The 25,602-nt window shown below is 50.2% G+C and overlaps 1 protein-coding gene across 6 annotated transcripts in view; it reads left to right on the top strand.

The window, feature by feature from the left end:
* ATXN7L1 (ataxin 7 like 1) overlaps positions 1–25,602 on the top strand; it is a 239,745-nt gene that overhangs the window by 187,732 nt on the left and 26,411 nt on the right. For all 6 annotated transcript variants that reach the window (XM_067745960.1, XM_067745961.1, XM_067745964.1 and 3 more), the window contains 3 exons: positions 16,553–16,836; positions 20,001–20,083; positions 20,948–21,204. In XM_067745960.1, coding sequence (XP_067602061.1) covers positions 16,553–16,836; positions 20,001–20,083; positions 20,948–21,204 — 624 coding nt within the window. The remainder of the gene's footprint in view (positions 1–16,552; positions 16,837–20,000; positions 20,084–20,947; positions 21,205–25,602) is intronic.

The raw sequence follows: 25,602 nt of genomic DNA on the forward strand, positions 1-25,602 counted from the left end.
CTTGATCTTGGTGTGCCTCGGTTTTCCTCACCTGTGAAATGTGGTTACTGATATCTCTAACCCACAGGATTTTTGTGAGGATGAAGTGAACTAATTTTTATAAAAGCAGGAAGCGTGATGTCTGGATCAGGGAACACGTTCAATAAATATTTGATGATAACGTTATTGTTATCATTATTATCACATGTGCCAAAGGACGGAGCTCCTATAAGCAGGAGTACAGGTTGAGAAGCCCAATCTCCTGGAAAAAGTAGGGAAATGGCTCTTCAGACTCAGACTGAAGTTGAAAATGGAAGAGGCTAAAACCGTTTATTCAGAGTCTAGAAATGAGCTGTAGAGCAACTAAATGAAGAAAGCTGGGCAGGGGGCTCATGGGGAGTAAGTCAGAAAGAGACTCGGGGGTCATGGAAGATCATAGCATGAATGCAATAAATGATAACTGATAAACATGGTCCCAGGAGGGTGAGATGCAGCACCAGGAATTCTCCCAGGAGGCAAGGCTTCAAGGGAGACCGCTCAGGTTAGATCATCCTCCATGTTCGGGTCACACCAACTCAACACGCACTTACTAAGCCCTGCTGTGCGCGAGGCCCCTCTTCAGCTAGTGGCAGAAGGTGGTTTTGAAAGAATCTGAAAAAACTAGCCAGGGTCCCAAGAAAAGCAACCAAAAGGATTGCAAGAAGGGAAATAAGCCCTTGTGAAAAAAGGCCTCCAAACACTAGAGCACTGACCTTGTGTGAAGAGCAGAAAGCGCCCGGACAGTTTACCGAACTTCAAGTAGGCAGACATCATCTAGACGGATCAAGGGAGGCGTAGGCAGACATCTAGACGGATCAAGGGAGGCGTAGGCAGACATCTAGACGGATCAAGGGAGGCGCGCTGGGCGAGGCTGAGCGCCGACTGCAGCAGCCTCCTGCCTGTGTTCTCACCTCCGGTCAGCCCATCCTCCGCCCACCGTCACTGGGGACTCATAGTGGAGGGCTGGGAAGATTTGGTTTGGGGGCTTCCAGGGCCCGCCTCAGTTCAGGGAGCCTTCCCCAAAGGGCGGTGTGGAAGAAGGAACACTGGAGGGGCAAGGAAAGCCAGTTCAGGGCCCAGCTCGGCCACTAACTTTCTGTGTGACCCTGAACAAGTCACTTAACTTCTCTGAGTCTTATTTTCAAGCCTGAATATTTTGTGATTTTTAAGACACCATCCTCAAAAATTCTCCAAGGTTCCTCACTGTCTACTGAATTAAGAGTTAGGATCTCAGCCCTTTATATACTGTAGAATCTATTCCAATGGGTGCACAAAAGGGAAAAAAATAAAAAGCAGAACCAGAGCTGAGTTACCCTTTAAAAGCCAAGCACCTACATCTAGAAGGAGGTGTATCTATAAGGACCCTCTAAAAACTGACTGCAAACCCCCCTAATCCAATCTTGATCATTCAGTAACATCCCATTACTCCAGCTTCCCCACCATGTCTTCCCCTGGTCCCTTTACCTAAACCATCCATCGTCTTTATTCAACTTAACGTTTAATGAGCACCTGCTATAATACTATGTGCCAGCGCTGTAACAAGCCCTGAAGATATACAGGGCTTGGCACCTATGGCACCTCTGTGCAAGTTAGAAAAAGGCCTGGATACAGCCCTGGACCAGAGTGCACAATTGGCTAATGGTCTTCATGTCTTACTCATTTCCTCAGCCAGGCATCTAGTGCAGTCTGTAACCTGCACAACTGTACACTGTGCCCTTGAATACAAAATTAAATAAGACACACACACTGTCCTAGGGAGTCTGTAAAAAGAGACATAAGCTAACACAGAATACAATGTGATAAGAGCTGAGATATTGGTAGCACAGCAGAAGGGCACCTAACCCAGGCTGAGGACTCAGAAAAGGTTTTTCAGAAGAGGCCGCTCTCGAGCTGAATTTGAAGGATAAATAGGAATAACCTAGACAAAGAAAACTGGATTAGAATGGTAAATCTTATGATTGAGATAGATAGGTAGATTTTTTTTTTAAACACAATTTTAAAAAAAACTTTTTTTTTTTTTTTTAAGAAAATGGGGAGGGTGTTCCAGGCAAGGGGAACAGAACATGCAGAAGTACTTGCTTGTGGGGAGAGGCAGGAGATGAAACTGAGTAGGTGAATGAGGGCCAAGTTACAAAGTTCTGCTGTATGAGCTAAATTCAGGAATTTGGGCTTCACCCTGAAAGCGGCATGGAGCTGTCAGAGGAGCAGTTTTCAATTGTACTAAGACCCCCCGACAGCAGTATAAAGGATGGCATGAGGGGCCACTCAAGAAGCAGCCAGAAGAGTGAGGATGCTTTTGCATAACGCAGGTGGGGCGTGGTGACAGCCTGGACCCAGGCAGCGGTAGTGGACGTGTGTGGAAGGGGCCAAGTGGGAGAGGTACTGAGGAAAACCCCACAGGACTTTGGGGCTGGTTGTATTAGGGCTCGTAATGCAAGGGAAGTGTTTAGGGTAATGTTCCTGGCTTGGACAGCTGGGTGGCTGGTCCTGCCACTTCCTCAAGAGAAGGACAGAAAGGGCCAGCGTCTAGGGTGGAGAGGAGAGGATGAGTTCAGCCGGGGAGTCCATGGAGTTTGATGTATCTGAGAAATACCTACATGGAGATGTCCGCTGGGCATTGAGTGTTTGGCCCCAGAGGTCGGGAGAGAGGCGTGGGCTGGGAATAGAGATTTGAGAGTTGTCAGCGTAGACACAGGCATTGAAGCCGTGATACAGATGGGGATTCCCGGGAAGATATGTGGCTTATTAAGAAGAGCAGGAACCAAGGGCAGGGCCCTGGAGAATGGGGTCCGAAGAGGGGAGGAACCGGAGGAAGCAGGCTTCCTTCCACAGCATCCTGTCCCTTCTCTCCTGGCCCAAACCCTGCCTGCTTCTCACTGCCCATCCCAGGGACCACCTTCTTCTCAAAGCCTTTCTCTCTCATTCTCTTCCTTGTTGCCAGCCACCTGATACACTAGCATCTCCTTTTAATCCCCGCTGCACTTCGTTTTTGCCTCACCTGTGACTCGTTCTGTGGTGCGATGGATTAGACCTCTGTATTCCTTCTGCTCCGTGGTAATTGCGGGGCCTCTCACATGGCAGGTCCTCACACTCAGCAAACACAGTCCCCTTGTCAGTAAATATTTGTTGAATTGAATGAAATGGATCTGACCATTGGAAAGCATCATAAGATTTCCATTCCTGGAGATGGTTAAGCCTTTATCTAGAATTGTTTAGACTGGCACTGTCCAATCACATGTAATGTGCACCACACATGTAATTTAAAATTTTCTAGTAGCCCCGCTGGAAAACGTGATCAGAAACAAGTGAAATTAATTTTGAGCAATATGTTTTATTTAATCTAATATAACCACAGTATTATTTCAATATATAATCAATGAGATAGGTTCTTTTTTTTTTTCTTATGTTTCAAAATCCTGTGTGTGTTTTATACTTAACTGCACATCTCAACTTGGATACTAAATTATCACTGGAAATACTTGATCCATACTTAGACTTCATTAAAAAGAAAAAAAACAGCAATTATAAAATAGATTTGCATACTAAGTTGTTCCAAAACATACTTAAAACATTTTCTTATAACTGAATCAAGTACCTATTTTTAAATTGTAATGAATTAAAATTAAATAAAAATTAAAGTTCAGATCCTCAGCCACATCTTACGTGCTCAGTAGCCACACATGGCTAGTGGCTCTTGTATCAGACAGCACAAATCTGGACACCTGGGCCAGGTGAACCCTCTGGTTCTTTGATTCACAGGTGTGTGAAGGTGGCTCCTTGGGTCTCTTTAATGCTGTCCTCCCCTCAGGAGTTGCTAAATTCCAAGGGGGAAGGAACTCTCAGCTTTCTCACATTAGACTGCTGCTGCCAGGGGTTTGGTGGGGGCAGACCCAGAGGACCCAGTTTGGCCATGTAGAGAATCCCCTGCCCAAACTCTGTTCCCTGCTTCGAGGAGCTCTGCATCTAAAGGCCAAAGCATAAGCCTTGCCTGCAGGTGGTGGGTCATGGCCTTTAGATGAGATTAACAGCAGGTTAGCAACACGCCCTTTTCCAAGTAGCTCAAATTCACGTGTCCGGCCATAAAACACCGCTCCTAAGTTCAGGCCCACCTCCTGCCGTCTCACATAAGGTTAAATGGTCCGTGGATTTGTTGTTTTCTCCCTTCTGTGCCTGGAGAGGTTAAAAAGTAACTGCATTAGAACAAAGTGGGGAAACAGGGCATCCCTGTGCTACCAGCCTTGTCCCCTGCAGATCTGCCTAGCAGCGCCCATGGTTCGCCCAGCTCCCAGGCTCTCGGAGCCCTTCTCCACTAATTCACCATCCTGCCCGTGGGGACCACCCCTGGGGGAGCCAGAGGCCAGAGAATACCCTGCCCGAAGCCCATGGAGCCCGTAAAGGTGGAGGGAGGTGGGTAAGACTTCCCAGGTGGAAGTCAAGAGGGAATTAGGACTGGCTCTTTCTGAGCTCAGACGAGGGTCTCAGGCTTTTCTTATGAGTCGCTGCTCATCCAGAGAACCAGCTCCTTACACGGGGTCTGCATCAGCCGGTCTGACTTTCCCACCTGCTGCCGCTTCAGGCACCCTGGTCCAGCGCGGTGGGAGATGGGGGAGCTCAAATCCGCCAAGCTACTGATGTGGGCGGGAGCAGGGAGGAGGTTTTCCTCCCCCTGCGTGACTTGCTGCCTTCTCTTTGGGCCGTATCAGCCCACTGTGTGCTGAATGCTACATGTGCTCAGCTATTAAAAATGCAGAAGATGAGCCTGCTTCTCCAGAAGGAAAATGAACCAGAGCAAGAGACAAATCAGCAAGCTCCCGGGTCTCCTTGCTAGTGCCCGGCGGCGGGTGGAGGAGGGCCCCCCCTTCTCACAGAGGCAGGGCTCCTGTGGGTGTTCAGGGTGGGAGGCGTGTGCTCCTGGGCAGCGGAGGCTGTGCGGTAGGAGCGCTCTGGAAGCTCTCCCGCCGCTTTATGGAGAAGGAAGAAGGAAGTGATAACTGCGAGGCCCCGTGGGAGAGACGAGGCTGGCTTATGGCTCTTGCCTGGGGTGGGCTTGAACTGGGGGCAAGACCACGGCTCAGTATCGTTGGCTCCCACAGGACGTAGGGAGGAACCTCAGGACTTTGGCTGAGGCTGGAAAATTCTAGAGACCCAAAGGGCTGCAGCAGACCCTCCAGGTGACCTAACCACTCTGACCACCCCAGATCCCTCAGCAGGGTTCTTGCAGTGCCCCTGCCATGCCTAGTATTCTTCAGTGGCCCTCCGTTGTTTGCCACAGAAGCTTAACCCCTTTGGAGGTAGATATATGATCTGGCATTTCCCACTTGTCCAACGGCTACTGCCAATGTTTTAACCCCTTCATTTCATTTTCCAGGTGTCCCGATCTCATTGTAGCTCCTCGTGTGCTGTTTCCCCTACCAGGAGCAGCCTCCTTGCCTGTCCCTACACATACTTAAAATCTCTGCATCGGGCTTCCCTGGTGGCGCAGTGGTTGAGAGTCTGCCTGCCAATGCAGGGGATACGGGTTCGTGCCCCAGTCCGGGAAGATCCCACATGCCGTGGAGCGGCTGGGCCCGTGAGCCGTGGCCTCTGAGCCTGTGCTCCGCAACGGGAGAGGCCAAAACAGTGAGAGGCCCACGTACCGCAAAAAAAAAAAAAAAATCTCTGCATGAGCATCACTTCCTCCATGAAGCCTTCCTGGGCTTTTTATACAGACTGAGATGCTCCTTCTTCTAAGCTCCCATTAACACTCAAGATACCACTATAACATGTACCATCATACATGGTACTTGTTTGCATCTCTATCCTCCCCTGCCCTCTCCTGCATGCCCATTTTTTAGCATGGAAAAATGTCCAGTGTCCAGCAGATATTTCATAAACGAATGTACGATGAGTGAGTGAACGAAGGAAGGGGTCTGTGAAGTACAACTGCTCCTTCTTCTTCCTCACAGAGATGCTAAAGGAAGCAACAGGTATAAATAATGATTTTTTGAGTTCTCGAGGAGAAATCAGGGTGCCATTTTCCATCATGAAATTCTTTTTCTCCGTTACAATTTATTAGAGTTCGGAAGAGAGAACTAGGTCCTGGGTGATAAAAAGGAAAAACCCTCTGTGCTCTGGCAAGAAGGGAAAGGTATTTTCTTTTCAATTAGAGGCAGCAGTTACAGTCATGACCATAGCACAGCCTCTGCGTGTCGTGTCCCAGGATGCGCTTGACCATATGAGGAAAACCCCGGGCAGAAGGGAAGTGAGGAGGTGGTATGGCGTTCCACAGAAGTCCCTCCCTGGACTCCCACTTACAGATCCAGCCCCTCACACACGAGATGAGGGGGGCACATTCGGAGGGCAGTTTTTGCCCCTAGTGGTACAGGCGTGGGTATCAAGGGAGATGGAATGGGGCAGAGGCTGAGGGAGGGAGGGTGGGTGGACTGAAGGAGCAGTCCGAGGTTACCATGATGAGCCACAGGATAGAAAGGGCAGGTGGGTGCGAGGATGGAAGGGAGGCAGGTTAGGATATTCAGGCATCCAGAGGGGATAATGTCCCTGCCGGGACAGGGAGGCATCTGGAGCTTAAGCCTCTAAGTGCTGCCTGTTCCCTGAGTTTCAGAAGAACAATGGACAGCTCCTTGGGTGTAAACTCAGCTGACCTCGTCAAGTCACAGAAGTGCTCAAAAATAGAGACCAGAGTCTAAGGAAGGAAAATACAGGCTGTGACAGCTGGGGAGAGAAAGGAAGTGGCATGACTGGAGAGAGTCTGAGCCCTGAAGCCATGGTCCTTCATATCTGCAGAGCACATTGTAATTTCTAGATGCCTTCGTAGCCCCACTCCCTTTTTTTTCCGGTTTCTTTTTGTTTCTTTGTTTGTTTTTTGTTGTTGTTTTTTGGCAGCACCGGGAGACTTGTGGGATCTTAGTTCCCCAACCAGGGATCGAACCCAGGCCCCCAGCAGTGAGAGCGCAGAGTCCTAACCACCGGACCGCCAGGGAAATCCCAATAGCCCCACTCCCTTTTGTGCCTCAAGGCTGCTCGGTGATGAGATGAGGAAACAGATCTCCCTGAGGTGGCACACACAGCTGGACAGGGGTGGAGCGGGGGCTGTGATAAAGATCCTCGCCCTTAGAGCTCCCTGAAGTTCAACCCCTTTCTCGCCCTTCACTTTGCTGGACGAATGCCCTGGGTCAACCTTTCTAAGCCTCAGGTTCCTCATCTATAAATTAAGGGTGAGGAGGAAACACGACCTCCTGTGTGGGCGCAGCCTACCGCCCAGCGCCTGGCAGTGCTCAGTGTGTGCATGGCAAGGGCGTGTGAGAGGCATGAGGGATGGGGGGAGGTCGACAACACCCCTGCAGTGCTGTCGTCGCCATGGCTCCTCTACCAAGAAGAGAGACAGCTGCAGGCTGGTCCTTTCCTCAAGCATTTGTGCTGCTAGAGAGTTGCTTTGCTTCGTATTGTGTTATGTGATTTAACCTTCACTGCAAACATTGACTCAGTCATCAAACACTGATTGAGCCTAAGTGCTAAATAGTATGTATGTCGCTGGGATAACTCCAGAGTGATGTATGCACTTGGTCCAGCTCCCCGCCCTCAGGTAGTTCACGGCCTGGCCGGGCCACAGAGTCTTAGAACTAAAACCTTGCTCTTTGTTGTGATAAGTGTGGCAGAAAGACCAAGGAAGGCACAGCCAGCACTGAGGGAGGGGAGGACCCGTCATCCGGATCAGGGCAGATGGGGGCGTGTTCACCCTGAGGAGGGAGGCGGCACGGCAGCAGAAGGAACTGCCCACCCACGCAAAGGCCCAGAGCCAGGCGAACGGACACAGTGTGCCAGGAGCTAGAGTCCCGCGAGGCGCTGGGAGAAGGTGCCCGGGGCGGGAACCGTCGGGGACCAGCTGTGAGGTTGGACTTGGTCCCCTGGGCAGTGGGGAGCCCACAAAGTCTTCTAAGCAGCAGGATGGCAGGGTCGGATTTGCACTGGTGGAGATGGATTGAGCACAGAGAGAGGCTGGATGATGATGGGATTTCGATACAGGTTCAGGCAAGCCGTGATGACGGTGAGCACGAGGCCTGAAGTGGTGACGCAGAAAGGGTGACACCGTGGGGGGAGGTCTCCAACTGGATGGTGATGTTGCTAACGCAGAGCTTTTTAAAAACGCAAAGTGTATTTAATTCGGGGCAAAGCATTTCCTGAGTCTGCTGGAGGGCTTGGCCTCCTGGATGGAGGTGGCTTGGGTGCGGGGCTGCCTGCCCAGTTCTGGATTCCAATACGGAGAAGGAGGAAGAGGTCGAGAGGAAAGATGCTTCCTGGGGAAGTGGCCCTGTGAAAGAAGCTGGGAGCAGAGGCTCGGGCGCTGACGGCAGCCAGGGATGCTGTGCTCAGAACAAGCTTCCTGAAAGCAAAAGCTGAGGGCCTGAGCCCCGGTCCCGGTTCCCTGCCTTCCCTGGCAGGGGGATGGAACATGTTCTGTGAGGGTCCCGTCTCTCCCTCTGGGGCGGTGTTGGCTGCAGGGTTTGAGGGAGGCAGTGAACGTGCTGGCTGCGCGGGCTCTGGAAGGCGAGGGGTAGGCCCGGCAGGCAGGGCAGCTTGTAGCTCCAGCAGCGGGAGCCGATGACCTCTGGTGGCTGCAGGCGGGAGCGCGCCCACTCGCAACTCCTGAGCCGAGTCTGGACTGGGCCGGCGCTGGGGGCTCCGTTCTGCCCTGCACCATCGCTCTCTCCAGAATCCACTTGCTTCCTGATCTCCTTCATCTGAAATCCTGCCCTGAAAGGCCCTTGATACCGTTTATGCCTTGATGAGAATTTCACTGGGTACTCATTTTCATTGGGAGGCTTTTCGTTCTCACATGTAGAAGGAAAGGCACTGAGCAGGTATGGTTGGTTTGGTCTGGGCTTGTCTTAAATTCCACCCGGACTCACTGCCCGGGGCTGCACCCCTGCAGGCAGGCTGGTCCCCAGTGCACTCCGGAGACAGCCTGTCCAGCTTCATGTACCCTCTACTGTGCCAGGACTCTGTTTTCCCTTCGTTATCTTCCTCTCTCCTCTGGCTTGCTGATTTTTCCCACGATCTTGGGGTATTATGACTCCCCAGGAATGTCAGGGCATTTAGTGCCCATTGATCTTTCATTGGGTTTGGAGACCACCTTCTGAGCTCCGTGCCTTGGGAAGCCCTGATTAACAGAAGTGTCGGAGACACTAAACAGAGGCTGATGCTGGAACTTCCTGCTTCCAGGGAACGTGAAGGAGCCTAGAAGGGGGCACATAGAGTTCTTCTTCCAGAAGCCGTCTTAGGGCCAGCAAGAACCCCCATTGCCTCACACAGGTCAGGGTTGCAGGAGACTACATGTTCGTGTGAGAGGAGGCTGGAGTTCCTCTCACTCTTCTAGAATGTGTATGCAGGTGGGAGCTTTCACCACTAGTCCAGGCTTGGGCAGTGACTAGGAGACTAGAGATAGAGAAGCAGGTGGGATTGTGAAGTAGGGCTGAGGGCTCCTGGAAAGGGATTGAGGCTGAAAAGGCTTCTTACTCGGCTCTGTCTTTCCCCTTCTGCACCCCCAGGAAGTGGTCCTCTACTCTGGGTAAATATGGACGGCCATCTGCTCCCACCCATCTTCCACTTATGCCCCCCACATCCTCTTCCACCCCTCCCCCCATCATGGGACCAGAAGGGCTAAGAGGACAAAAAGTTCTGATGGTGACAGTGACTTGCACCCCAGAAGCATCAGGGGCAGTAGGGAGAGGGGACGGCGTGATCCTCTCCCCCTTTTTGTTTTTGCTACAATTTATTGAGGGCCAACTATGTACCCAAGCACCATGCTAAGCACTGTATATGTATTATCTCTGTTAATCACTTCAAATATCTGTCGTGACCTTCATTTTACTGATAAGGAAACTGAAGCCAGAGTAGTGAAATTCTGAGATGAGCCAGGCAGGGCAGCCTCACATGCCTGCCTGGGCTTTGCGCTGCGAGGCCATCCTGCCGAGGTGAGGTGGAACAGAAGCCAGCGCTCATCCACTTGCCAGGCTGACCGCCATCTTTGTTTTGTTTTGTTTTGTTTTGCGGTACGCTGGCCTCTCAGCGCTGTGGCCTCTCCCGTTGCGGAGCACAGGCTCCGGACGCGCAGGCTCAGCGGCCATGGCTCACGGGCCCAGCCGCTCCATGGCATGCGGTATCTTCCGGGACCGCGGCACGAACCTGTGTCCCCTGCATTGGCAGGCGGACTCTCAACCACTGCGCCACCAGGGAAGCCCTGACCGCCATCTTTTAATTCCCACAGAAGTCAGATGGCTTGCCCACCATAATGCATCTAGCAATAGAAAAGGCAGGATTTGGATCTAGGTCTGTCTGATTTCAAAGCCTGTATTCCTAACCATTATCCTAAGTTATCTTGCAACACCTTCCACATTCTGTGACCTTACCAGAACAATGACAAGGCACAGACCCCCAGCTCAGCCCTACTCGTTCTCCCTGATTTGATCCTTCTTGCCTCTGGCCACGTTTACAATTTGTCAGCGTCAGCTTGTTCATTTCTCCCTGCCTCCTAAGGGAAAGTCCCACATCATTCTTCCCAGCAACTAACCGCCTCTTCCCGCAATTGATGGATGAGATCTTGACCTATCACCCAAGTCACTGATGAATCTTCTTGACACGCTTTAATCTTCTTGGCCAGCGATGGGCCCCTGCGAGCTCCTGTGGGTACGACTCTGGGCTGGCACGAGACGCTGCTAACCAATCTTTTTTTGCCTCAGCTGCCAGGGCCGCTCACCCCCAGTAGCTGTGTGGTCTAACCACATTTTGCCAGCTTGCTGAGGGTGTGTTATGTGGGAGGGCATCCAAAACTGTGCAAAGGCCAGGAGAGATTATGCGTGGTGCTTCCTCTCTGCCCACCAGGCCTGACACTCAGCCACAGAATAATGTTAATCTGGCAGGTTTCCTTATTTCCCGTGCTCGGTGGTTGATTACCTTGTTTACGGTTTGCTTCAGGTGTGGACAAATTGGCTTTCTGAAAGTTTTCCCAAACGTTTTCCAGATTGAAAAAAATACTATGCATTCATTCGTCAGGATTTATATAGCACTTCCTGTGTCTGTTGTACCAAAATAGGACTTTGCAGCTCTGTTATTTAGGCCGATTCTTAGGGATTGCCTGACTCCCAGACTTCAAGCATGTCCCAAGCATTCCTTCAATTTAAAGAATCTAAATTTGACTTAATGGCCTGATAGCAGCCCCCAAAATGCATCCAAGAGAGCCAAGTAGAATTCCTTCTCTGAGGACCTTTTAAAATAAGGTCAATTCCTTTTGCTTTGGGAGGACTTACCTACTATTCCTTCTTGGAAGGCAAGAGGCTGGGTGAGATGACCCTTTCAAGGGTCAGCCAGTGAGTCAGAGATCCTCAGAATTCTGCCCGACCAGAAACACAGGCTCATGGGCCTTAGTGGAAGGAACTGGTGGGAAGAAATCAGACAGCTGAGAACTCTCATCAGACATGTAGCCCACAGCACAAATACCATATGTCTTCAGGCTCCTGCCTGTGAACTCCATCTTTCCCCTGTGCTGCTAAGTGGAACAGGGCTGGCGATGATTTCTGCAGGCCTAAAGATTTTCTGGACCATTCTTTTAAGGCTTATCTGTTGATGATGGAAGGATAAATCATGATCGCCAGGAAAGCAGAGCTGGAGGGAGAGCAGCTTGTCCCGCAACACGTTGGTGGCCCTCGAAACCACACCATAAGATTCTCCACCTCTGCTCTTTTGCAGACATCACTGGGCGGGGAGGGGAATCTACCTGGTGCCAGGAGAACCATTTTTCTTAAAGCCAGAGGACTCTCCTTGGTCCAGAAAGGTAAATTCAGACAGGCCAAGCACCCAGGAAGGAGACGCCGGCAGCCGAAGCAGCATAAAGAAGCAAGGTAGATCCAGCAAGGAAGATGACGGGGGACTGTTCTCGGCTGTGGGATCCCTTCTGGGGACCCGGGACAGAGGCGCAAAGACAACAAGGAGATAAGTGCTCCCAGTGTATTAGACACAGCAGGGGCACAAGCTGCAGCCCTGGGCTCCCTGAGAGAGTTCCTCCCAAGCAGACAAAACAGGCATTATGAAAGCAGCAGGAAGAGTGGGGACACGTCTTTCCCTTTCAAACCTTGTTTCTCAAAGAAAGGACAATAGTGAGTTGATAAATGCAACTAATTGTGAGACCTCGGTGAGTGTGTAAGTGCATCCCTTAAGATTGAAAGGCAAGGAACTCGAGGGGCTTTTGTTAAACTTAGGGGGAACTAAGCAAAGAGGCTAATAAATTGCTTAGTTAGTAATCTGGGTGTTGCCCGTTCTCCACCCCTCCCAGCTCCCAGCAGCACATGGAGGTGCTGGGGCTCCTGTGACTTGACACAAAGTGGGAGATGCTCAAACTGTGACAGCAGGGGTCAGAATCTTTTGGCTTCTTTCCAAATGGAAAAAAAATGAGCCTGTTATTCAGGGTCTGCTGCCCGGGCTAGAACACTCTACTTATTGGCTGGGAGAGGTGATGGCAGAGGAGGGAGGGGAGTGGGGAAAGGGACAATGGGAGAAAGGAGAAGGCAGTCCTGAGATGATGGTGTTAGGGCAGCTGCCCTCCCTCTCACATGCGGGGGTCTGTATGTAAGTGAAACGGGACCTGGGGCTCTCAGTAGTGTCTTATGTTAGCCAGGGCTGAAAAAGATCAAACCTCTGGGATTGGCTTTCCAAATCCTGTGGTACCTTCTTGAGATCATTTGCTCCTTGTTCATCTGTTTGGGATCTGGGGACTGTTGCCAATAGTAGTGAAGAAAGGAGACTAAATTCTCTCAGCTGGACCAGTGGCTGACATTTATGCTGGGGAATGAGGGTGGTAAGATTAACTAGGAAAGTCTTTCTGTGTCTGTCTCTCTCTCTCTGTGTGTCTCTGTCTCTCTCTCTCTCTCTCTCTCATTTCCCCCGAGGATGTGTTTGACCCTTGCTACTATCACTGAGCTTCCTGCTTCCCTGTCTTCTCTTAACACCCAGCAGAAGTACCTTCTCAGTGCAGGCCACAAGCAGGTTGCCTTAGAGGGAAAGCCCAAAGCCTTTGGGGGAAAGAAAGGATGCTAAAGAAAAAAGGATCAGGGCTTCCCTGGTGGCGCAGTGGTTGAGAGTCCGCCTGCCGATGCAGGGGAAACGGGTTTGTGCCCCGGTCCGGGAAGATCCTACATGCCGTGGAGCGGCTGGGCCCGTGAGCCATGGCCGCTGAGCCTGTGCGTCCGGAGCCTGTGCTCCGCAGTGGGAGAGGCCGCAACAGTGAGAGGCCCGCGTACCGCAAAAAAAAAAAAAGAAAGAAAGAAAAAAGGATCAGAGATGGTCCACAGTCTGTCCTTCTGTCTGTCTGTAGCCCTTCTCCCTTAGCTAGTGGACACCCTTAGAATTCCCACCCCAGCAACTCAATCTTGCTTCTCTTCCCACTGCCAAGTGGCTGCTTACCTGGTTTCAGGGGTGTTTTTTTACTCCGTGGCTCCGCCCCTCACCTGGTCTTTGGAGCCCTTTGAAACATTCTTTCCTTAACACCCCCCCATTCCAATCCAAGAGGACCACACATCAGCCTTCCCTTCTTGTTTCTGATGCACTTGAGTCCCACATCCTGTCTCTGGGCACTGGGATTGAAGTCCAGCTGGAGTTACGGAAGCGTTGGCAGTAGAGGCTGTGAGTGGACCACGCTCAAGTAGTGGAGAAAATCCCAAATTAGGAGATCAGTCAGTCACACATATTCGCTGGCTTGGCTCAAGCTCAGTCACTAACACGCAGTCAGGAAGAAGCATGACCATCAAAGAGGTGAGTCACGTGGCACTGTTCCAGCAGCTGGACCTGCTGCACCTGTGCTCTCGTAGCTGCCTTAAGGGACTTGCTGGAGCTGGACCGTGACTTCAGGGGGGGAAACGCTGGCTGTACTGCGAGCATCTGAGGACCACTTGACTCGGTTTTTAAATTTATTTCATTTGGTCTAATTGCTCTGGATCATTCTATCCCAACATCATATCTCTGTCTGCTAAGCTCATGAGTACTCAGCACGCAACTCAGACCGGCTCATGGGACAAGAGCTGGATCTGGAGCGTGAAGGTCCTAATTTCCTTTCCTGAACTCACTTGGCTTCACAAGGAACTATATGAGGGGAGGCCACACACGTGCTAGAGAATCTTCTCACCTGGCTGCTAGTCCACGTGTTCACATCAGCACTTGAAGTTTAACTTTTTTGTAAAGAAAGAAAAGTCTGCAGGTCAAAACAAGAGTGACAGATAAATCAACAAGAGTTTTTTAAGCAGGCTCTTATGTATTTTTAAAGTTAGGATATTGAAGTATAATTTAAGTTACATGAGTTTGTAATTTGTGGGATTTTTTTTTTTTTGGTTTGTACATTAAAATTTTTTTTTTAACTATAGTAAAATACACGTAACAAAATTTCCCATGTTAACCATGTTTAAAGTACAGTTTAGGAGTATTAAGTACATTCACATTGTTGTGCAGCCGATCTTCAGGACTCTTCAGCTTGCATAACTGCAACTCGATACCCGCTAAACAGTATCGCTAAACTGGATACTCCCCTGCAACCACCATTCTCCTTTCTGTCTCTATGAACTTGACCCCTCTAGGTGCCTCATACGAGTGGAATCATACAGTATTCACCTTTTTCTGACTTGCCTATTTCACTTAACATAATGTCCTCAGTGTTTATCCATGTGTCAGAACTTCCTTCCTTTTTAAGGCTGAATAATATTTCATTGTATATATATACCACATTTTGTTTATCCATTTATCCATCAGTGGACATTTAGGTTGCTTCCACCTTTTGGCCACTGTAAATAATGCTATGAACAAAGTGTACAAATATCTCTTAGCGACTCTGGTTTCTATCATTTGTGTCTTTTAAAATTGAGTGAAGGAATGAGCCTGGACGTATTCCATATCCCATGGCTTTGCATTTTTTACCATTTGGAAGAAATCAGGAATGCAGCACTAATTTCACCAGGTAATATCTTTGCAGCTTCTCAGTGTGCTGACTTTTCAAGGGCTTCTTGTGCTCTTCTTTAGCGATAGGGGAGTGCTTTGAGAATTGCCATTAACTAGAAAGTAGCAGCAGTGCAGCTATATCTCGGTGATTGAAACACTCATCAAAGGCTGAACTGTCAGTGACTTGGTGTCTAACTAAAAACCACTGTTCCAGTTTCCCCTCACGTGGGGCTTGAAGTCCCACCCCACGCTTCCCCGGGCCAAGAAAGCACATGGTCCTGGGGTGAAGTCTCATGTCTGGGAGCATTGTGCTCCACTACTGAGTGCCCTTCTCACTGGCAAAGGCTTATAAATAACATGTGGGATCCTGTTCCACAGTCAGCAAAGGGGCAGGGGCTGAGGGGTTGCTGAAATAATTTCATGAACAAATTGATCAAAGAAATGATCTGTGAATGAATCTTAGGGAAGGGAGAGCGGCCAGCCATGTGGGCACATAAGACTCCTCACCTGCAAAACCAGCCTGTCTTTCATGTCCTGCATTGTCTGCAGGCATGTCTAAGCCCTCTTCTAGACCATTTGGCATTCAGATAGCTCAGTCGCCTTCACTCTTAGCTCAGAAATGACTTGGGGGGCTGAAGTTGTTCCCATTCTGCCCCCCTGCAAGGAGGAAAGGGAATCTAGTTCAGGAACCAAAACAAAGCCTTTTCATCTCATCTCATCTTTTCAGACCCCAAGACAGAGTTCTCCACCGCCCCCCAGACACAGGGTCATCCAGCATGAAATGCACAGAAATCAGATGCATATCGGTTGCAGGAGAAATGGCAGGGAAGTGGGGCTAAGGTGACAGACTCTGAAGAGCAAACACATACACCTTTGTGCTCTGTCTTCTTAAAATTCATCCTCTCACCTGCCAGCCTTGAGAATTGCCTATTTACATAACTCGCTGCCTAAAATGGAATATTAGATAATGTTCCATGGCGGCTCACTTAGTTTGAGCCCATCCCCGGGATGTGAGTGATCCAGAAGTCCTCTGACAGTGCAGAGCGTGGCACGCTGGCCCGCAGCCATGCCTCCGTGTTGTGTGAGCTCCGAGCTAAACAGATGTCAGGCCCGATCGCCTGGGTGGGAGACCAGCCGAGCGGCGGGGGGGAGGGGGCGTGATTCAGCACGCGGCTCCGTGGCACAACGGCCTTCGTGGACAGACAGCATCGCCTCCTGAGCTTCACAGCAGGCGCCTTGTTCTGCCCAAGGTGCTGTCTCAGAGACCGCCGACTAAAGGGACTGAGAAAGGGGGAGCTGCAGGATCTACGGGGACAACCGGTCCAGGAGGTAATCAGTTCTGATGCCATCCCTGGCGCTGCGCCAGCCTCACACCCGCTCTTGGTCCTTTCCAAGGCGTGCATCTCCCTCCCATCAGAACTGGAATCCTGCTGCTCTCGTAGAGGAGGGGTATAAATAAGTGATAAGGAAGTGTCCTGATAATGATAAGCAGGCATATCTTCTCCGCAGACCAGATGAATCAAAGAAGGCAATTGTGTGTGTTTGTTCATTTATTTTTCAGTGTTCCGGTTCCCGTAGTCAGTTTAGAGAAAATTCCTAACCTAGTGAAGGCAGATGGTGCCAATGTCAAAATGAACTCTGCAACCACTACTGCGGTCACTTTCTGCTCCACCTCATCCTCTGCCGTCTCCACCCCACCTGTCATTAAGCCGGTCTTGATGTCCAAGTCAGTGCCACCTTCCCCAGAGAAGATCTTAAATGGCAAAGGAATTTTGTCTGCCACCATAGACAAGAAACACCAAAATGGCACCAAAAACAACAACAAGCCTTACAGGAGACTTTCAGGTACGTGTCTGTGTCCTTCGAGTCTGGCTCATGATCAGATTGCAGTCGAGTTGCGTCCAGAACGAGGGAGCGATGCTTTCTTATCATAGAGCAGGTCTGTTTCGTTTTAAGGGAGACACGGAGTTTACCTGCCAACAGGAACCTCCCCCGCCCCTAAAAATACAGGGGAGAACTGGTTCTCTTAATCCCGGGCCAGATGCGGTACCTCGCTCAGCCCAGCCCTGAGCAGCAGTTACCTTAGTGACCCCAAGGCAGGAGGCTCTGCAACCCCTCAGCAGTCTGTGGATTCGGAGGGTCTTGTCCTCACACTGACAGGCCGAACTGCCCCTGGGTTCCAGAAAGCAGAGTCGGGCAATCCACCGTGATATCTCCCAGTAGCTCAGGGCAGGCTTGGGACAGTCGCCTTGGTGCTGTCTGCCCATCTCCATCCTTTGGTCTCGTTGGTTTCCAGGTTGATTCTGTGGTCTGGGGCTGCAACTGCCTTTCCCACATAAGCAGATTGGAATTTCCATCTGGGAACGCTTGGACTGGCACAGCAGATGGGGTGTTGAAGGGTCTCTCTCCGATCTACTTGGTTGCCCAAGTACCTCAGGGTACCCAGAAAGGTGCACATGGCCAGTCCTTAAGACAATGGTTGCGCTTAGGGGCCCCCAAGTGGGTGATAGTTGCTTTGGGATTGTTGGAGAAGGAAATCCGGCAGTTTTACTTTCTCTAAAAGACCAAGAAAAGCTATAAACCTTATAACTTCTTCACACACTCTGGGCATTTATCAAATGTCAACCAGAAAAAACAAAATACAGTTGACCCTTGAACAGCGCAGGGATTAGGGGTGCCGACCCTCCACGCAGTCAAAAATCCCTGTATAATTTCTAGTTGACCCTCCGTATCCGCAGTTCCTCTGTATTTGCGGATTCAGCCAACCTGCAATCATGTAGAACTGCAGTATGTACTATTGCAAAAGATCCGTGTGTAAGTGGACCTGCACAGTTCAAACCCACGTTGTTCATGGGTCCACCGTACAGGGTAAGCTGCCCTGTGAGAGTGAAGCTGTGTCCTCTGGTATGAGCATAATTCCTAAGCGCCCCAAGAATTGTGGGTCATTTTCATTTTGTACTTTGTGTTTATATGTGTTTCAGTTTCTCTATCTTACCTCTGTCACTTTTAAAAAGTTTACTTCTTAAAAGTACCTCAGGCCCAAAGCATTCTAATGACACAGTTATTTTACCCTGAAAATCTCTCCATGTCCTTTCCACCCGCTGTCCAGAAAGAAAGGCAGAGCCTGGTGCTCTCTTGAGGGCGGGGGCCTCACTGTGTGGACGGAGCCCCCCGCTCCTGGCTGTCTCCCTGCAGGGAAAGTTCATCTTCACTCTGCAGAGGGGGCAATCCAATAGGCCTGTCTGGGCGCAGTGAGGCCGGCTTCCTCCTCCTGGCAGAAGTATGACCATGGCTTCCAGCCGGCACCTTAATCTGAAGTTGGTCGGGCATTTTTTGTGTGTTTGGGGATTTTGCATTTTGTTGGTGGTTTTGTCTCATTGGGTCTTTTGCTATTTCTCTCTCACTTTCACATTTGGCAGCCAGCTCCTACCCCCAGCCAAACAACCTGCTCAGTTCCAGGTCAGCACGAGGGCCGGTGTGGATCTGGGCACAGGTCTGACTCCGCCAGGCCCAAGGGCAAGAACTCACACCAGGCGGCCTTCAGCCTGGCACCCAGACCCTCCTCGGTGGGCAGAGAGGGCTCGTAGGAAGCGAACATCTCCAGGCCTAGCAGTTTTCTTTCCTTAAAAATGAAGCTTAAAAAAAGGAGACAAAAGCAAAAGAAAGAGGCAGGATGCATTTTGATAGTCAACCAGGAAATCTGTCTTGGACCTGAGAATGGTTTTATTGCAAACATCATCATCACCACTGTCGCAACCTCCCCACAGCTCCCAAACCTTCTTTTAAAAATAGAATGCATTCATTTATTATGGTCAGAGCTTATTCCACCAAGTTCAGGCAGTTTTTCAGGCAAGGTAACCTCTTTTTAGCTTGCAGCCATTGGAGGCCCTTAAGGAGACATTCCACCAAGTATATATACACCCCGCTGCGCGCCCATCCACCCACCCGCCAATGCTGCTGCCCGTCTCCCTGGATGCTCAGAAGAGCTATGTCATTCTGCCCTGCAGGACTCAGGTGTTTGTTGGGTGCCTTCCAGAAATGGCACAGGTCATCAAGAGGTGGAACTTTAAAGCCTGAAGGGTCCTTAAGAGATTGCCGCACATCCCCTCGTTTTCCAGGGGAGGAGAGCATTTCTGTAATCCAGAAGGGGTGAAGGATCCAAAACGGGCATAAAAAGAGCAGATTCCTTAGAAGTAACCCCAACATGAGCCGTCAGGAGTCCAGCGGGAAGGCAGGATCTGGGGAAAGCCCGCCTCCCTCAGCAGGTCCCCGAGGGACCCGGCTCGTTCCCACCTGGAGCATCAGGCCTCATTCCAGGGGCAGAGCGACTGTGACACTAACAGGCCCTGCCCTCTCTGCACCTTCAGGTTCAGTCCCAGTGTAAATCCCACACCTGGCCCTGCCCCTGCCTATATGTTCCTGAATCCGGGAAATGATTTTTCTGGCCAGCGAGGCTGCGTGGAAAGCCTCGTGCTGAGGACTTTGCAAAGCATTGAGAGAGGCAGGTCACACGGACATGTCAAGGAATAATCTCCCACTTAAATGGCTAAAACTATCAGGGAGGCAGGGCAGGAAGGGGTTGGTGACGTATTCTTGGAGCTACCCCAGGGGAAAAAGTGGCCCTTGGGCCTCAGGTGGTTCTCCCTGGTCTGCAGCCACCTCTGCCCAAAGGTACTGGGGGAATTGTTTGGAGTGAAAGTGTGAGAGCAACTGGCTCCTTTCCCTCCGCTGCCCACCCCCCACCCCCCATTCCCTTGTGCATTCCGATCCCTACCGCCTCCCGCTGGACTTGGGAATTCTTGGGTTCAGAGGGGAGCGCCATCTTCCCCCAGCGGTTCTGGAAGCATTTTAGCAGCCGGTTGGAAAAAAAAACAAACCAAAAAAAACAGATTGCCTGACAATGTCTCACTTGTTGGTGCAAATGTGCATTTTTTTAAAAATGTGGTCTTAATGCCAAATCCTATTTAGTCTCCTTTTTTCTTATATTTTTTGTTTGTTTCTTAAACCAGAGAGAGAATTTGACCCAAATAAACACTGTGGAGTATTGGATCCCGAGACAAAGAAACCTTGCACAAGATCCCTCACCTGCAAGGTATTTCTCTTTCCATAAAAAATACTTCCTGCTCTCGCTGGGGCCTTTGTCGAAATGTTTGCATGCCACTCTCTGCACACGGCAGGGTGTGGAGCCTCGACATGACCCCCAGCTGTTCTTTGTAAGGGAAATGCTTTCTTCTCTTCCATGGTAGCAGAGCGCCTGCCTCAAGCTGGCTGGCTTTTTAAGAAGGGAAAAAAAAAAAAAAAAAATAGGCTTCCCCTGTTACTTGTGAGGCCAGACAGTAAATTGTATTTATAGGCACTCACAGGCGGTTCTAAACCCTGCTACGTTTTAATGTATGCAGGAGCAGCGCGGCGGCGGTGGCAGCGCCCTGAAAGGCAGCCCCGGAGGGGAGGACGAGCTGCCGTGCCCCTGATCCAGCCACAGCAGGGTGGCCAGGGGACAGCTGACCCAAGGCGGCCGCCAGTGGGTGGCCCCCAGCCCCGTATTTCATACTGAACTGCCAGTGCCTCTTGGGATGGAGGCTGTGGCCCTCTCTGCTTGGTGGCTCTGTGTGTCTGGGCCAAAGCAAGCCTCCCACCTGCACCTGGATTAACTCCAGCACGCCCTCACCGTTGCCTTTCATCAGAGAGGTTCTCATGGGTTCTGCGCTGAAGCTCGTCATCTTATGCCATTTTTTGGAGGAAGCTTTGGCTTCTTAACGCCAGGAGCGTAGGGCACGGTTGCGTTTTGTGTGGTCTCTGCCTCTTCCCAGCCACAGAACAGGAGCTGTTGCCTTGAAGTTGACTTTTCAAGCACCTCTAAATTCCCATGAATTGCTGTTTCTGAAATGGAGGGCCTGGGGAAGCAGGTTTATGTGCTGATCAAAGAGGCTGTGCTTTCCGTCTCTCTTCTCCTTAGACTCACTCCCTAAGCCATCGGAGGGCAGTCCCAGGCCGGAAAAAGCAATTTGACCTCCTTCTGGCGGAACACAAAGCCAAGTCCCGGGAAAAAGAAGTTAAAGATAAAGAGCATCTCCTGACTTCGGCAAGGGAAGTACTTCCAAACCCATCCGGGCCAGCGCAGGACTCGCTGCCGGGATCTTCAGGGAGCTTGGGCCCAGAACCTAAAGTCGCGTCCCCTGCAAAATCCAGGCCACCTAACTCTGTGCTTCCTAGGTAAGTCCCACCTGGGCGATAGAAGCCTTGAGTCCGTGGTCAAGTGACCCTGCCTGGCTGGGTCGTATGTGGTCGGATCACGTGTGAAATGGGAGTCGTTATCGTCCTACCTGGGGAGGTGGTTGTGAAGTTGAAGGGAGAGAATGGGCGTGAGGGGCTCAGCCCAGTGCCTGCCACGTAGCGTTCAGTGGATGTTACTGCTGTCACCGTTGTCATCCTCACCGTGGTCATCGTTGCCGTGATTGTCATCCTCCATAGCAGACCTATATCCGACAGGATGTGTTTTCACGGCGTAAGAGTCAGCTAGAAATAAATAGCTGAAAGGATGACACTCAACCACCAGGCAACTTTCTGGTCACCTGAAAGTTTTTAGATTAGTTGAAGATTCCTGGAGCAGAGAGTGGGGGAAGCCTGGGGGGATGGGTAGTCAGCACAGCTTAGGAGCCCACTTGCCATGATATTTTGTGAATTTTTTCCACAGCTCTCCAATGGTCAGGGTAAAGGGAAAATTGCCATGACAGGGCTGTCTGTCCTTACATTTCCCTCCGTACCAAGAAAGCTGAGCCACCTCTTTGGGGTTTTATTTGGTCATCCTGGACAGAAAGGAAAGAATAGAAAACAAAACCCACCTGGGGGAATTCCCTGGCAGTCCAGTGGTTAGGATTCCAAGCTTCCACTGCAGGGGGCATGGGTTCGATCCCTGCTCGGGGAGCTAAGATCCCACATGCCACGCAGCGTGGCCAAAAAAAAGAGGGAGGGAGAAAAAAATTCCACGTGGGTTGAAAATCCATGTATGTGTGTTTTGACAGGCAGTGGAGTGCCATAATGAGCCACAGACCGATTTCCAGGTGATAGGACAGGTAACCCTCGTTCAAAAATATTTATTGAGTGCTTGCTCCATAAGCAGGGTGCTGTGTTAGGTACTTTCACGCAGGGGCACAGAGATGAATGAAACCAGATCCTGCTTTTCAAGAATTTGGAGTTTAGGAGATGAGACTCAAATATCCATAGCATCATAAAAAGAAAACATTAATAACACAATATAAGTGCAGATATTAGTATCCTCTGATGATTTTTGTTTTTTTTGGCTGCGTTGGGCCTTCTTTGCTGCATCACGGGCTTTCTCTAGTTGCAACGAGCGGGGGCTACTCTTTGTTGCGGTGCACGGGCGTCTCATTGCGGTGGCTTCTCTTGTTGGGGAGCACGGGCTCTAGGCGCACAGGCTTCAGTAGTTGTGGCACGCAGGCTCAGTAGTTGTGGCTCGTGGGCTCTAGAGCACAGGCTCAGTAGTTGTGGTGCATGGGCTTAGTTGCTCTGCAGCATGTGGGATCTTCCCGGACCAGGGCTCTGTGTCTCCTGTGTCTCCCGAACCCGTGTCTCCTGCATTGGCAGGCAGATTCTTAACAACTGCGCCACCAGGGAAGTCCCCTCTGATGATTTTTAATGCATACACTGTGAGTCTCAAAGAGTAATTGTCCAGTCAGCAAGTAGGCATTAAGAGAATATAGTTACAAAAGAAGGGGAAGGAATTTATTTTTAAAGCAAAGCAAATATTTGATGACAGTTGTTACTAACCTACCAGGATCTCTCATGCCTTACACTTTGGTGCAAGCCTGACCAGTTTGGCAGCTGGAGCCCCTCTCTTGGAATCACCAAGCTCAGCCTCAGGCATCTGGGGGGATGGAGTCACCGCCCACACATCTCCATCATCATAACCATTGTCGGGTCGTTGTCGTCATCCGTTTACTTGCCACTGTCCTTGCCACCCCTCATTTTCCAAAATCGTTTTATAATTTCTCACTGTAATGCCAGATGTTGGTGAAGGATACTACCCTTGGGGACACAGTTCTGCTCCAAACTTCTGGAAGGGGCTTCAATTCTATATAGCTTTCAAACTTCTTGGTGGCGATGGAACTTTTTTGTTCCCACAGAACCTTACATGGTACCCGATATAAAAGCAGACCTGCCTCCACCTGAAGCCCGCTCAGCCCTGCTTTCATCGCACGTGTACCCAGGACCCACTGTCCCCCAGCACATCCAAGGGATTACCTCAGCTTCCCCAAGGACTCCAGGGAACCCCAGTTTGAAAACTCTTTTATTATACATTTCTCCATCGATTTTGACTGATGCAGGCACTCAGCACCCAAGCAGTGGTACCTGGCTTAACAGAGAAGCTGGGGGCAGCCGTTAAAAAATGAAACAGGCAACAGTGGAGCCTTAAGAGCTGCTTCTTTCTGTTCCTTTTTTGGTTTAATTTTCAGGGGAATGTTTGTCAATAGAGAAATGCCAGGTGTTTATGTTCTTTTAGGGAAATAGAAGAAAGAGAGAGGGTGAGGTTAATCGGCAGAAAAGAATGTCTCTGAAGGAAAAGGGGAGGCCAAGGAGCACGTTACAAATGTTGGTAAGAGAATAATTTTTGAGGACGCTTTCAAGGCACCAGAAAACTCAGGGGTGAACTCTGTTCCACAGTTAGTGGGAAATAACGTCCTTTTTCAGTTGTTTTAGGTTCACACGAGACCCCATGCCATCAGAGATCGAAAAAGCATGATCAGGGCTTCCCTGGTGGCGCAGTGGTTGAGAGTCCGCCTGCTGATGCAGGGGACGCGGGTTCGTGCCCCGGTCCGGGAAGATCCCACATGCCGGTCTGGGAAGATCCCACATGCCGCGGAGCGGCTGGGCCCGTGAGCCATGGCCGCTGAGCCTGTGTGTCCGGAGCCTGTGCTCCGCAACGGGAGAGGCCACAACAGTGGCCTTTTTTTGCGTACCGCAAAAAAAAAAAAAAGAAAAGAAAAAAAAAAAGAAAAAGCATGATCAGAAGTAAACATACCCACATAAGACTTAAAGCGGTTATTTCCCTCATATTAATGATGTAAATATAATAGATGTTTCAGTCACACTCATTATCTATAATTGGCCAAAAAAAAAAATTGTCACACATGAATGGAATTATGGTTATCCCTTCCCAATCGTGAATTTCTCTTGTAGGAAATGCTAACAGCGTGTGAATTTATATCTTAAATATCATTTTGGTAACCTTGAAAATATTCCAGTTGCCATATTTTTGCGTTGCAACCCATGCTTGTCAGGGGTTCCTAAAAGAGGGACTTGGGTCTAGGATTGGAAAAGTGAAAGTTAGCTAGCAAGGGTTGGAACAGGATTGGAAGTGCAAGGCTCAACTCCTTGTCTGCTAACTAGATGAACATGGCCATGTCTCTCAGCCTCTCTGGCCTCAAATTGCTCAACTGCCAAACAGAGCTAAGGAGAATTGAGTGAGATAAAATACCAAGCTCATCATAAGCACTCAGTTCATGGTAGCTGGTAGTAGGGGGCAGTGGTAGTCAATGGGAAAGCAATGGGAGCCTCAGTGCTACCTGATTTCCATTCACCTGTCCTCCTGGCCTCTGTCCTTCAACCTGGGGCCCCTTGGATAACATACCAGTATGCTCTGTTTCTTTGCCCCCAACTCTAAGGAAACACATTATTTGCCCCACAGAGCCCAAGGGCTATGAATGACCAGGCCAACCAAAGCCATCAGGACTCTGTTGGAAAGCGCAGGGGTTCAGGGAAGGGGGGCAGCAGAGGGAGGAAGGGTCAGCTGTGGAGGTCAGTGCTGCCAAGATCTGGGCACGTTCCCCTCTGTCTCATAGATGCTCACACATCTCTCCTTAAAGTATAAAATGGCAAATGCCAATGAATCTAAGACTGACAGGGGCAGCAGGGAAAGAGGCAGAAGGTCCTAGATACCTGAAAAAGGGCAGAGGTGAGTCTGGAGTGAAAGCTACTTCATTACATAGAGTAATCGCCAAAGTGGAAGCCGTTTCTCTCTTTGACTTATGTTTGTCCCTGGGCTTTTCCTACTCATTTCTCAACAGGGGGGCCTTTGAAGTCAAGCAGGCAGAGCCCAGTCTCATTTCCACTTTTTATTAGCTTGGCAACCAATGTCCTCATCTGAGAAGTGTAGGTCATAGTTACGCGCACCTAAGGCAGTGGGTAGCTCCAATGAGAAAAGGTACGTGACGTGCCTACATGCAGTAAGGACTCAGTTAAGGTCAGTTGTTTTCTCGTGCTTCCTCAAAGTGGTGGGGGTTAGGGGACTTTAAGTTTCTCTGGGTGTAACTGGACAGGGACCATCATCACATGCACTGTCTTTAGACCAGACTGATAAGTGGAGGGGTGAGGGGTAATGTAGTGCTGAGGAAGAAAGGTTGGACGGCAGCTTAACACTTGCGAGACTTTCCCCACACTTTCTCATGGCCAGTTGCCCAATTCCCCATCATCCTCTCCAAGCCTTGGCTTTTTTGAGACGCAAGCTGGTCCCAGCGCACTCCATCCCTCCAGGTTCCACCCTGGAGGGCAGTGATCAGAGCTGGGAGGAGGTCTTGAAAGCATCCGCCATTC

Source organism: Pseudorca crassidens, chromosome 8, assembly GCF_039906515.1.
Source record: "Pseudorca crassidens isolate mPseCra1 chromosome 8, mPseCra1.hap1, whole genome shotgun sequence".
Classification (NCBI taxonomy): domain Eukaryota; kingdom Metazoa; phylum Chordata; class Mammalia; order Artiodactyla; family Delphinidae; genus Pseudorca; species Pseudorca crassidens.